Source organism: Battus philenor, unplaced genomic scaffold, assembly GCF_028537555.1.
Source record: "Battus philenor isolate CCGP_79_NKW_IND1 unplaced genomic scaffold, ilBatPhil1.0.hap1 SCAF_24, whole genome shotgun sequence".
Lineage (NCBI taxonomy): Eukaryota > Metazoa > Arthropoda > Insecta > Lepidoptera > Papilionidae > Battus > Battus philenor.
In genome coordinates, this window is record NW_027181687.1 from 9379144 (window position 1) to 9391808 (window position 12665).

The following is a 12665-nucleotide window of genomic DNA, read 5'->3' on the forward strand; positions in this document are numbered from 1 at the left end:
TGAAAATAGCCATTTTGATGTTTATTTGTTCCAAACACTTTTACGACAAATTATTTAAAAGTATTATATACATAGTATATTAAATAGTATAAGATTTTTCAAGGAAGCTTATTGAATATAAATATTTATTTATATTACACTACCGTGTCACGTCATCTGTGCCAGTCTTCGGCAGTGCATGTAGCTTTGATTAATATGGTACCAAGCCTAATTCTCTGACAGAACCAGCAGATGGTGCTGCGTCTTCATGGCCGGCGTCCATCCACTTTTCCGGTGATAAAAAGTGTTTTTAAGCTATCACCGTGTCTTCTAGCTATGTTACCCAAAACCTTTGAAATAAACCATAATTAACTTATATATTCTTAGGTAATAATTTTACCTCAATAAACCTCCTATTGAAACAACATGACGGCGTTACCTTGTATACGTACATATGTTCATGTGTGTTGTTTGTGACTTTTGTCTTTCAACGTTTCAATTGTACTATCTCGTCTACTTTAAAACAAATCTCCGACTTTTGCTAAAATAAATAATTCTAATTCATTTGCCTACTCCAGAATTTAGATGTGGGAACTCACTAAAACTAATTACGTGTGAACCAGTATTCCTCACGCTGTCTAAAATTATTATTCATCATAACGACTGATAAATGTCCACTCTAAGGCATAGGCTTTCTTTAAAGATTGTCATGGTGACCCGTACTGCGCTGCCTGCTTCCAACCTTGATTAATTCGTTACTCTACCTAGTGGGGAGCCTACCGATACCGCGTCGCATATTCTGGTTAAATTACTGAGCTCTCTCTAGGAAGCCCTCGACCTTCTTACCAATCTTCATAGAGTTACCTTAAAAGAGGTTTTAGGCTAAACGCCCTCAGCGCTCTGCCCTACGTGTACCCCTGAAACCTGTATATGTCACGTGGGCAGCAAAACAAGCCAGGTCAAAAATAACGCCTCGTTAACCGACCCAAAAATGTTATTATTATATAGTATAATACAAAATGATTCGCTTGTAAATTAGACCACACGAAAACCTAGAAATATGTTCGTATAAATCAGAAGTGCGCGCGTCAGGGACCGCCGGTTGCATAAATTACTACAGGCGTGTTTCGTGAATATAAAAATTGCAACGGACAAGAATTCTCTTTGCTGTTATTATATATAAAATTTGTAATATCTACTGAACAAAAGTAAAAAGTAAATGAATTATGCAGTATTACTTCATCTCTGCATGGTGAAATTACATATTAAACATTTTAAATTAAATATTTTCGACGGTATATGTCATTAGAAGAAAATTATTCTGTGCGACTGGGTTTTATAATCAAAGTTATATAGTTTATTATAATATTTGTACGAATTTCCGCTTTTCCCAGAGATTTGTAAGGTCGTTCACAAAACGCTGTCTCATGTCACTTGATTCCAGTGACTCGTCAATTTTCTTTTCTTTGCTCAGCCTTCTTCTCTCAAAAGAAGTCGCCCTGCTATCTTGAATGGAAACTGTATTTATTTTGTAAACTGTATGTAATTTCATTCAGGCATCAGTGCTAGTTATGTCCAAACATATATATTTGTATATTTAAGAAATTGTCACCTATGTAATACTTCACAATATCTCTTAAACCTTAGAGATTTGTAATTTGTCAGAAAGTTTCCTTTTACTTAGTAGATATTAGATAAGAACGGATTATACGAAATTTCATCCCTTAGGAAGCTAGAGGAGGTTTTACATAAAACAAATGTATATTTTAAAACTACAGCCCTTGTAGGCATTAAACTTGGCTAAAACTATTTTTGGCATGTTAAAAATTTCCAAGAACAGATTTAATTAATGTACACCCACAAAAAGCAGTTCGAGCCACGCAAAATGAAGTTAGCCGGCTTGTAATATAATTGGTGATCTAAGTAAGAAAAGGACCAATATTTAGCCACTTCCGCACATGCAGTGGTAGTCGTGCAATGAAATGCACCGCCCGCCAGCCCGCTGATAAATGCGTATGCGGCAAACAATGCGAATCACACAACCGCCACCACCAAATTACTCAACACGTGTTTCACCCCTCCATGGGGCATCTTCAGGAGTTATGTTACACCGATTAGTGCCAAACACAATTGGTGATCAGTTTGACTAGTTTTTCTTGACCTGACATACACTGCTGCCTAAGATACGTTTGTAAAGTGCTTAGTATCGTACCTCTTTTAAGATAGCGAAGCTCGTGATCTACCTGGGTATTCTCAGCTCATGCCACAATATACTACACTACTTTTCGCCTCCATGAATCTCCTAATTAGTACGAGGATTATACTTTCGAAGATTTTCTCAAGTCTTTAATAGACTATAGGGGCGATATGATGAAGGTTGTTTGCCTTATTGTCAGTTCTAGTACAATAAAAAAAATAGAAACACTGCCTCGATGCTTGGAAAGTTTTGTAATAAAAATATAGAGAATGAATTCTACTAATGTTCCGCTACGTAATAAGTAAAAGTTGAAAACTTAAGACTGTAAAAGTTTTCAGTTTATCTAGCTAACTAGCTTGATTCATCGCGTCTTTATTTGACCTCTTAACTTGGCACAACTCTGACTTCAAGTTTTAGAACATCAAAGAGCTTAGCGTTATTCTTGATTTCAGTAATCGATTCGGATCGTTGACTTAACATGCGATCCATAAACTATGAACTAACAAAGTGTACTATAGAAACCGATCACCGTGTACTATTTTCAAAAAGTGGAGGTTACATTCCGGAAAAGTTAAATAACAAGTAACTTATATAGTTGTCGTCGTCGTGAATATACTAATGACTAATACTCACTGCAATGATATCTAATAGATTTATATTTAAATCTCTACATATATTTTTTACATAAATATAATAAACAATTAAATACAATTATTGTTATGATTCCTTTAGTTTTATAAGCAACAGCTTGAAACTAACTTTCACTTTGATATCCACACAACTGTCTTTAAATCTTTATACATACATATTTACCTATAAGTCTCGTGTGTCAGCAAAAAGCCTTTATTAGACTTAATTTCAATGTATTATAATAATTTACTTTCATACCGATATGCGACAGGCATAATGTCTGACAACCCAAGTCTTCACGAAATGATAGTAAACAATAAATATTATTACATGTAGTAATCTAAATTTTGAAAACGCTTTTTCTTACTTTTTTGTACCATGCCCTAATTGTCAACAAATGTGCTATATATTTACACCTTTAAAGCCTAACTTAATTTCGTCGTGTCAGCTGAGACTGCAAGACATAGGCCTCCCCTAGAGATATCTTTGGGGGAATATACCTTAATCGACACACTTGACTGGCGGGTTGGCGATCGCAATGTGGTATTACGGTACGCAGAGGACTACTGTTCATCCTTTGGAAACTTGTATGTGAGCAGTGACTTTAAATAATTATTACAAAAAGTGTGAATTCAAAGTCTCAGTCCTTAACGTAGGGCTACCACTGCTCGTGTATAATAACTTACGACTTACAATTTTAATTATTTTTACACTTAAAGTATTTTATATTAATGTACGGTATATCAAAGAGGCAAGACATTTAATATTTCAAATCGCACAATTTTTTTTTCCACACTTTTTCACTTGAACATATTACCTCTTAAACAAACTCCGTTACTTCATCTAACAACTAACTACTTAATCTATCTGTAAGAAGTTTCCAACAAGTTTATCCGGCGTTTCATTTGTACGTCGAAGTTTGTTCTAACCGACGTTGAAATGTTCGAACGAGATAAAAACTCTGATGTACTCGTAATTATAGTAAGAAGTGTTCCGCGATCTATAGAATATAACGGTAACTAGATATCTTAATTATCTTTTCCTTTTTTATCTTTCTCTACGCTTCTTAGAATTAGTAACTGTTTCTTAAGTGACTGCGTATGGTATTATAACATACATATCGATGTTAGGTCTCTAAATTATTTTGTTATAATTTTATAACGTTCATCAAACAAAAATTGGTGAAAAAATCCTATTACAATCCGAACCATTTTTAAGTGATAATATATAATGAATTGCTCTAGCTTCTGTGTTAAGAATGTTTTAGCACTGACAACAAATAAATTGAAATAGTTTATTTATTTATTTTTACATATAAATAAAAATTACATTAAAAGTTACCGTGTCAATAATGATTCCGTTAAGTGTTCCATTATAGATGACATTAAATTAAAAAAATACTTTATACAATATCGTAGACAGATTAAAACACATCAAATTAAAATAAACTCATTGAATAAAGATTGGAGAGTAAAGTGATCGCGCGTAAGGGAAAACATCTGCCTTACGACTATAAACACCAAAAGAGCCATTTGAAAATGTTTCCTTCGGCGTAGAATCTTCTTCAAGGACGTGTACTTAAAATTACTCAATTAAAGTTAAGAGTCTGTTATAGATACAGTAAATTATTAAGGTGGTTTCTAAAGAATTTAAAGGAGCCGCGAAAGATATCTAAATTGTTGCGGACCCTTGTCAGATCGCGGCACGTTTGGAATTCTTTATTTCTCTAGTATTCTTTTATTTCTCTTAGTTTAAATAGAAAGATGACTTATTTTTTATTACTTATATTGAAGAGATTAATCTGACTCTAGTTACAATCAAATTGGGCTCTGGAGGAACTCTTCTCTTGACGTAAACTAGTGGTGTGGTGTGTTTTCCTATGTGGATAAATAAATGAATAATAACAAAGGAAAAATTAAAAAATCACTTCTAAATTGTAACGGTAATATAAACGTCATTTTGAGTCTAATAAGTCTGCGAATAAAATTCTGAAAAGGAGGTTAAATTAGTCAGGAACAGTAGAACAAGATTTCCTGGTCAAAACACGGCGCCGACTGATAGCAGAATATCAGGCGTCGCTGTTTAAATTTAAATGAAATAAATAGAAAAGTGAAAATAGTAAGCAATAAATAGGAAAGAAATTAGTTTATAGGATACAAAGTTAATATTAATTTTATATAAAATAGTAGTTAAAGAAATTTTACTATTTTATATAAAATTAATGTAAATTAATTAGACTTAGACAAGTGACACAAAAACAAACAAAGTTGCACCATCATGCTAAATGCATGACGCACATACATAATTATGGCATTAAAATTAAGATCCACACAATCATTAGAGCTATAAATTAAGAAAGAAAAAATCTTTAAATGAGGTAGTATAAGGTCTGTGCCGTTTTCGTGTAGGTGTATGGTTGCAATAAATTTAAAATAAAAGAACAGAAAAGGACATGTAACTGTAACACAATTTTGAGATCGTGTATATAAATTACTATCAATTTAAAGCTACGCTATTATCTTCACATTGTCATCATCTTGTCACGTTCACTACTGTATATGGGCCAGCTACACAGATTTTCTATAACCGGTTGAAAGCGACTTGCATCCAGTACCTTGTTAAAATCGACGCAAGATACCGATGTCCACCTTGCGGATGAACGTCCTTTGCTGCGCTTACCAATCCGTAGTGTCTACTCCTGAAATTCTTAAAAATTCTTAAATCAAAATATTATTATTTAAGAAGGCATTTACACATCCTTTCGATCAATTATTTTAACATTATACAATAGCTACCATCGGCTCGGAATGCTGATCTGTTGGCTAAACAACTACTGAATATAATATCAATTATGTAAATGAGTCATCAAACCAAGTTCCAGGCACTATGATCAACTAAAAACTCTTGAATGCTTTTATAACATTTATTTATTAATAAACTTTCAGTTTTAGATTTAAAACTAAGAAAAGGAAGGTCTAAGAGATCTTGTGGAACTTTATTATATAGGCGTACACGCAGACCCATAGGTCTATATAATAAAAACGAAATGGAGATGTTATGCGCTTATTTTTATGTATTGTATTTACAAAGTATCAACCGTCTAACTTTTAATATATAAATAGCCCACTCAAATCTATTCTTTAAAATAAATGTATAATCTATACCGGCGGCACTGTCCCATAATAAAATACCGTAAAAGAAAACACTATGAAAATCACTAAAATGTACGAGTCGACCCGTATTAACATCCGTTAATAGTTTTACTTTTTTAATTGCAAAGACAGACATGCTGAGTTTACCGGCAATTGTTCAGACACTTATAAGAGCGGCTAATAAGTTCTGTTCATTATGCGGCCTGCCAACTGCCACTGCCACCTACCAATCTGCTGGGCTATCTCGTTTACGTTCATTAGTTTACAGATCTCCTTATTCCCGAATCGATCTTACAGTGAAATCACAGTATTTAAGACCATTGTCCTCCCCACCATCATATAAATTTATTGAAAGAATTTATAATTAATATCTGGCAACTACCATAACTATGTCTGACCTAATAGATTGATATTCTCTGAAATGTTAATTTATATTTTAAAATTTACAACTCTCTTTGTCAATAATTTCGTCAAACGACGTTTTATCATACGAAATTTTCTTGCATATATTTGGACTATTATTTTTATTATTATTAGTATTTAAGTATTAATTATAACCTGTACGTTTTGTTAACAGCCGAGTGCGCGCCAACTTTAGCCCCGTGGAAACCTTTCAAGGAAGCAACTACCAGGGAAACAATTCTCCACAAGCATCCAGATGAAGGCCATGGTATTTATGATATTAACGACATAGTTAACTTTGAGGACAACGATCTCGTTATGAGAGACGCAAAGATATCAGACGAGCAGAACAAACTTGATAATTCGCTGGATCTATTTAAACCTTTTAAAGGGTTCAGTGATGTGAAGAATCTAAAAGTCAAAGATAATGTTGTTCTTGATATTGAAAATGATTTGAAAGCAGATGAAGTTAAAATAGATAGTGAAGAAAAATGTGAATGTCAACATGGCGGCGGTTGTGTGGGCGGTGTGTGCTTGTGCCCGCTTGGTTATGCCGGAGTTAGATGCGAAATCACACTGGACTTAAAGGTTTGTAACACAAAAATATTTTTCCAACATAAAATTTTATATCATATCATACCATCACTTATCATGTTTTTTTTATATCAGACCTCATATTCATCATCACTATCATGATCTACCTAATATCACCACGATGAACAACCCCTATCAAGCGACTTCCCGAGATCTATGCTATGTCGTCAGTCTACCTAATGGGAGGTCTATCAACACCTCGCATACGGTCACTTGGTCGCCATTACAAAGCCTTTTGGTCCCAACGGCTGTTTACTAAATATCATCATCATGATATTAGCCGTATCACTTCCTCTGCTGGACGTAAACTTTTCGTGCGATTAAAAGCGGCCAGCATCTAGTGTCTCTTGGTGAATATCATAAAGTCACCTGTCCATCTTATGGGTGCACGTTTTACGCTACGCTTACTGGTTTGTGGTCATCACTCTAGACCTTAAAGCTCGAGCGGCTATCTGTTCTGCGCTCTATGTGACCTTATAATAATGTGACGTACTTAACTTTTCTCTTTAACATTTCTACAACCAATACCGACACTTACACAAAAAATTAGAAGTTTGTTTTTAAGTGACTTGTTACATTTAGATAGTATTTGTTTATTGTTTTCCTTCAGGTGCCACGATTCAACGGGTCTTCCTACCTCCGATTACCTAGCCTGGGCAACACTGCAGAGTCATGGCTCGACATACAGGTAACTATTTATTTATTTATTCATTAATCCACTTTATTTTCTGTACTCTCTTGTATATGACAAGAGAATTATACCAAAAGATCTTACTAGAATTGACAATAAATAATAGAACAGTAAATATTTAATAGCCTTTTAATTTAACGAGATATTTTACATTTCAAATACATTGATGAGGTAAGTAATTTTAGAAATAATTTGTTTTGAATTATCGTGGTTACCTCACAGGTAAAGACCTCTAGAACCTTCCAGATTTATCTATCTATACTGAAATTCATCCAGTTTGTGTGAGCAGTTGCGTCAATGTCATCCACCTATAGCTTCATTGGTTTTCCGTCTCTTCCCTTTTCAGTAGAATAGAAGCCAGTAATAAATTGAGGTCTTATATTATGAAATCTCTCAACATCTCTTCACGACGTGAGATCCAAGTACATCAATATCTGAAAAAAGTGAACAATAAACTCAGTCGAGTTTTTTTATTACTTTATTATTTATATATATATTTATTTATTACTTATTCCTTAACAATCTTTTTACCTTATTAATAAAATTACCCATTATCTTATTAAAAAGTCTACCTCCGTGTAAATTTTGAGAGATTTTAATATCATAATAACTAGACTGGACTCTTATTAGCTGGGTACCAAAACTTTTAAGTTTAAAACTTATCAAGACGCAACTTCGAAGTTAAGGAAGTTTATAATATGCTCCACGTTTCATACGAGTCTAGCCTAGTCTTGAGAACACTTATGCTTAATTGAATTTTCTGATAAATCGACAGTTTCGTGTTCGAACTTTATGAAAGACGGTAAAGTTTTTGAGTCTCGATTAAAATTTCATTAACCAATAAATACTATTGATTTTTTATAGTTTTACTTATATCTCATAATTATTGCGGTGTAATATACTAAATGCACTGGATCTTTAATCCTTGATTAGTAAAGTTTTTATTTGTTTTGTCATTATTTGACTATAAATCATTAAATGTTCTTAGTAAGATAGTTAGAAGGTAACAATTGTAACTAATTTTAAATTTCTAAGCTTCTAAGTTTGTACTTTCTTACTGCCTTTTGTTACTGGTTACATCCAATAAAATAAAGTAAGTAAAGTAAGTAAGTATCTGTTTTGTGCATAAAAAAGAAGAGTAGTGGCATTTTAAAATAATGTATCTAAATATAATTGCCATATTTACGGAGCTATATAGAAGACTGTTAATAAAAATTATAATTTCTTTCAATTTGTAATCGATAGTAGTACTCATGGGGGCAGTTGGCACGCCACATCTTGCAGACCAGATGGTCGCTTGGGCTCTGAGATTCAGGAGTAGAGATCGGACAGGCGAGCGCAACGTGGGACATTCACCCATACAGAGGACAGACGGCCTTGTTAAGATCCTCAGAATTTACAAAGATTTAATTGGAAATCTATGAAAAGAAATTTCCAAAATTAGACGGAAATATTAATGATGATTATGATTGAAGCCTAAGAATTTTTGTAAAATATTTAATACTGAAAAATAATAAAATAAATTTGAATAACTGACTTGTTATAAGGTTTAACACGGTTGCGTAAATCTTAACTACTCTAACTAAGAATAATAATTAACCTTTATATGTAAGCATTTTGAGAGCGAATAGGTGAAATTGGGTCAATCAATAATGGACTACATTTGTTAGTAGACGCGCTTTTGGTGTAGATTCCGACGCTTAATAACAATTTCATGTGCGTTAATAATTCATTTAGATATTAACCGTTTGGTTGTTAGCAATTCTCACAAGAACTCACAAGAACTGCGAAACATTTGACTTGATGTTGTCAAATAAAACACTCTCATTTTTACAAGTATCGATCATTATAATAATCCTTTTTGCGCAACTTTCCTTTACGATGGTTTCAAGCAGTCAGATGTTAAAAAATCATATAAATAATGTTATGGATGTAGCATCGGGAGGTGCGCACATCTAGGCCTATACAGACACACTAAAACTCGCAGCGCTTTTGCTAGCTTCAATATCTGCTTCGCGTTTTTCGAGACAAAATAACGAAGTGCTCTAGGGCCGCGTGGCAGTCACACGGTTGAAAAACCATCTGTTAAGTCTTACATTTTAATTATCAGACTCACGTTCTTCTCTCTCTCTCTGTAAAATCAATCTTTCAAACCTGGCAGAAGTACGTGAAGAAAATTGGGACAAATAACACTATGTATAAATAAATTTACTTTACATTATATCAAGTGTTATCGTTTCGAAAGTACTTAGCATAGTCTGTTCGAAAGAATAAATATGTCTGTTTTTTTTGTTTCATCATTATTTCTGCCGAAAAACATCATAGATTTTTCATTTCAATAAGGCCGTTTCAAAGTTAGCATTTAGCTACCTAGGGCGATCTTAACAAGGTTGTCTGCACACCTAGAGGACGGACCTCCTACGCTGCGTTTGCCGGTCCGAGACCTCTTTAGAATTTAAGGCTCCAGCGGTCATCTTTCATGTGCACTGTGATGTACCCAATATCATTTCAACATAATCGTTATGTGTAATTAAGGTAATCTATACTTAATAAATATATAAATCGATAACTCTGAAATACGTTTTGTTTACTTTTTTCTATTAAACTGGAATAGGCCAATAACTTTTAAAAGAACGAAGTTATTCTTGGCAGTTACTTTGAATTAAAACAGATTTTATTTCAAATAAACTTACATATGAACACATAAATGTCGATGGGCAAAAATACGAACGAGTTTTTATTAATCTTTGATTCGTTTCCATGAACGTACTTCCGAACAGAATAGAGTTTGAATATTTAAAACAATGCGGATTCAATTTCAGTTGGAATATTTTTAGTTTCCATAACAATGATGGAACGGTCCACTTTGATATATGCTAACTACGACCGCGATTCTCAAGCTTTGTTTTATTATTTATTGGTTTTAAAATTACTTCTTTAACAAGCTTTTTGAACGATATACCCACAGGTGAAGAAATCATTATTTTGTTTTTAAAGATATCAAGCATTCACAGTGCTAATTAGTCGTGTCATTCCACACACGCCCACTGCAAGGTATAAGCTTCCCCCAAATATGTCTAAGGGGGGATTTACGATAATAACCACGCTTGGTAAGCGAGTTGGCGATCCTGGTGTGGTAATATGGTATGGTATGCTGCCCATCCTCTAAAAACTTGTTTGTAAACAGTGGAAATCCTTTATAATGAATGTAAAAAGTGTGAATTATGTAAAATTTTATTCCGGGAATCGAACCCGCTGCCTGCGATCCCAAAACTCAGTCTCCTATCGCTGAACCACTGCTCACTATCAATGCTGATTACAATATTAAATTTCAATAGATTGTGTAACATTTTATCAGTATTAAATAAACATACACTCATAAACACATTCATCCATATATACAGGATCATTGATTATAAGTGTAGATGTTTCAAATAAATAGTTCATTAGCCAGTAAAAAAATTATAGGGGTAAATCCCCTATTTCCAGTGAACACACAGAAGTAACATTTTTTTTCTATAAGATTTAGAAAAGAAACAAATGCTGGCAGTATAGAGTTTACAGCGACAGATATTAAAAAATAATCAATTTTAATATGTAATAATTCGCATTTTGAAAACGCTATTTTTTGTTTTATTTATTTTCCGAAAGCATTGATTTTGGATAGAGTGTACCACCCTTACATTAATTAACTTCAAGTGAGGTGTACATTCGCACTTTTAAAGCTTTCTCACCTATAACTGATCATACTGTACATGTACATCCAAACGCGTTCCATTCATGCGTATGATTTTTTTTAATTCATCTGTTTCTTCTGTCCTAAAATTATAATCGCACCCTTTACGACCTGGGCCCGGGGCCGGCCACACGCGGCCCGTTAAACACTTTTATAAGACCCGCCGAGAATTTCTAAAATGGAATTTATTTTATCGATATTACTTATAATAAAATGGCAGTACGTACTAAACCTAAATAATTCATTAATAATAATTACCGATTCAAATAGTTACGCACGATTATAAAGCTACGTACATATTGTATATACGCTTGTTTGGAAAAAACGGTGCCAAATTTTCCAGTCAATTTTTATGTTCATTTAACCGTTCTTATCTTGTTTATGACATTAAATTTTTTATTATGTTATTCTAATGTTTATTAAAAAGTAAAGTTTAGTAAATTATTAATAAGTGTTACATTATGTGCGGCACGTCAAAAAAATTAAAATTTAATTTGGCCCGTTTATTAAAAAGGTTGCTCAGCCCTGATCTAGATTATGTTATACATAATAATATAATTAAATAAAAGCTGTGTCTCCTAACATAAGTATTGTCATAATTAAAAGGAGACCAACAACAACAATTATAATGTCGATTTTTTTTATATTTTTATATTTGTGCATGTTCTCTTTGACATAATATTTTATGGGATGAAATTAATATTTTCATTATATTATTTTATTTACAGTTACTGTACATATAAAGTTAGATACTATGAATATATAAATATGATAATATAGAAGATATGAATATTTATAATTTCAATGCCTACATGTACTTATTTATATGTACAAGCAGAAGTTCATATTACGAGAACGTTCATGGTATACAACATATATATGTTGTATACAAGGAGATTCTTATATTATTTTAAAGAAAATTAAATTAAAATAATAGTTTTTTTGATGACAGCCACAACATATCAACATACAGTTATATATAAATATAAGTATATAGATAAAAAGGTTTAAAGAAGTGAATGTATAGCTCATTTTTTGTCAATGAATGTACACCATACCAAAATATGGCTTTATAATTAATAAATAAAGTAATGATAAACAAAGTCATAAAAAATAATCTTTTTTTACTATGGGTGCGTGCAGACTTGTCTTTGGCCAAAAGTAATTGACTTGTCGAATTCTAATGCGAAAAAATATTATTGTTTGTACCTATATCTCAGATTGATCACTTTATATAGATTGATAAGAAAACTTTAGAGCTTTTTGCTGAGAAATGAGTTACAC

The 12665-nt window shown here is 32.7% G+C and overlaps 1 protein-coding gene across 1 annotated transcript in view; it reads left to right on the top strand.

Moving 5' to 3' along the window:
- The window catches only part of LOC137924715 (pikachurin-like), a 144531-nt gene that overhangs the window by 121847 nt on the left and 10019 nt on the right, over nt 1-12665 (top strand). The window contains exons 8-9 of the mRNA XM_068768132.1: nt 6536-6948; nt 7565-7642. Coding sequence (XP_068624233.1) covers nt 6536-6948; nt 7565-7642 — 491 coding nt within the window. The remainder of the gene's footprint in view (nt 1-6535; nt 6949-7564; nt 7643-12665) is intronic.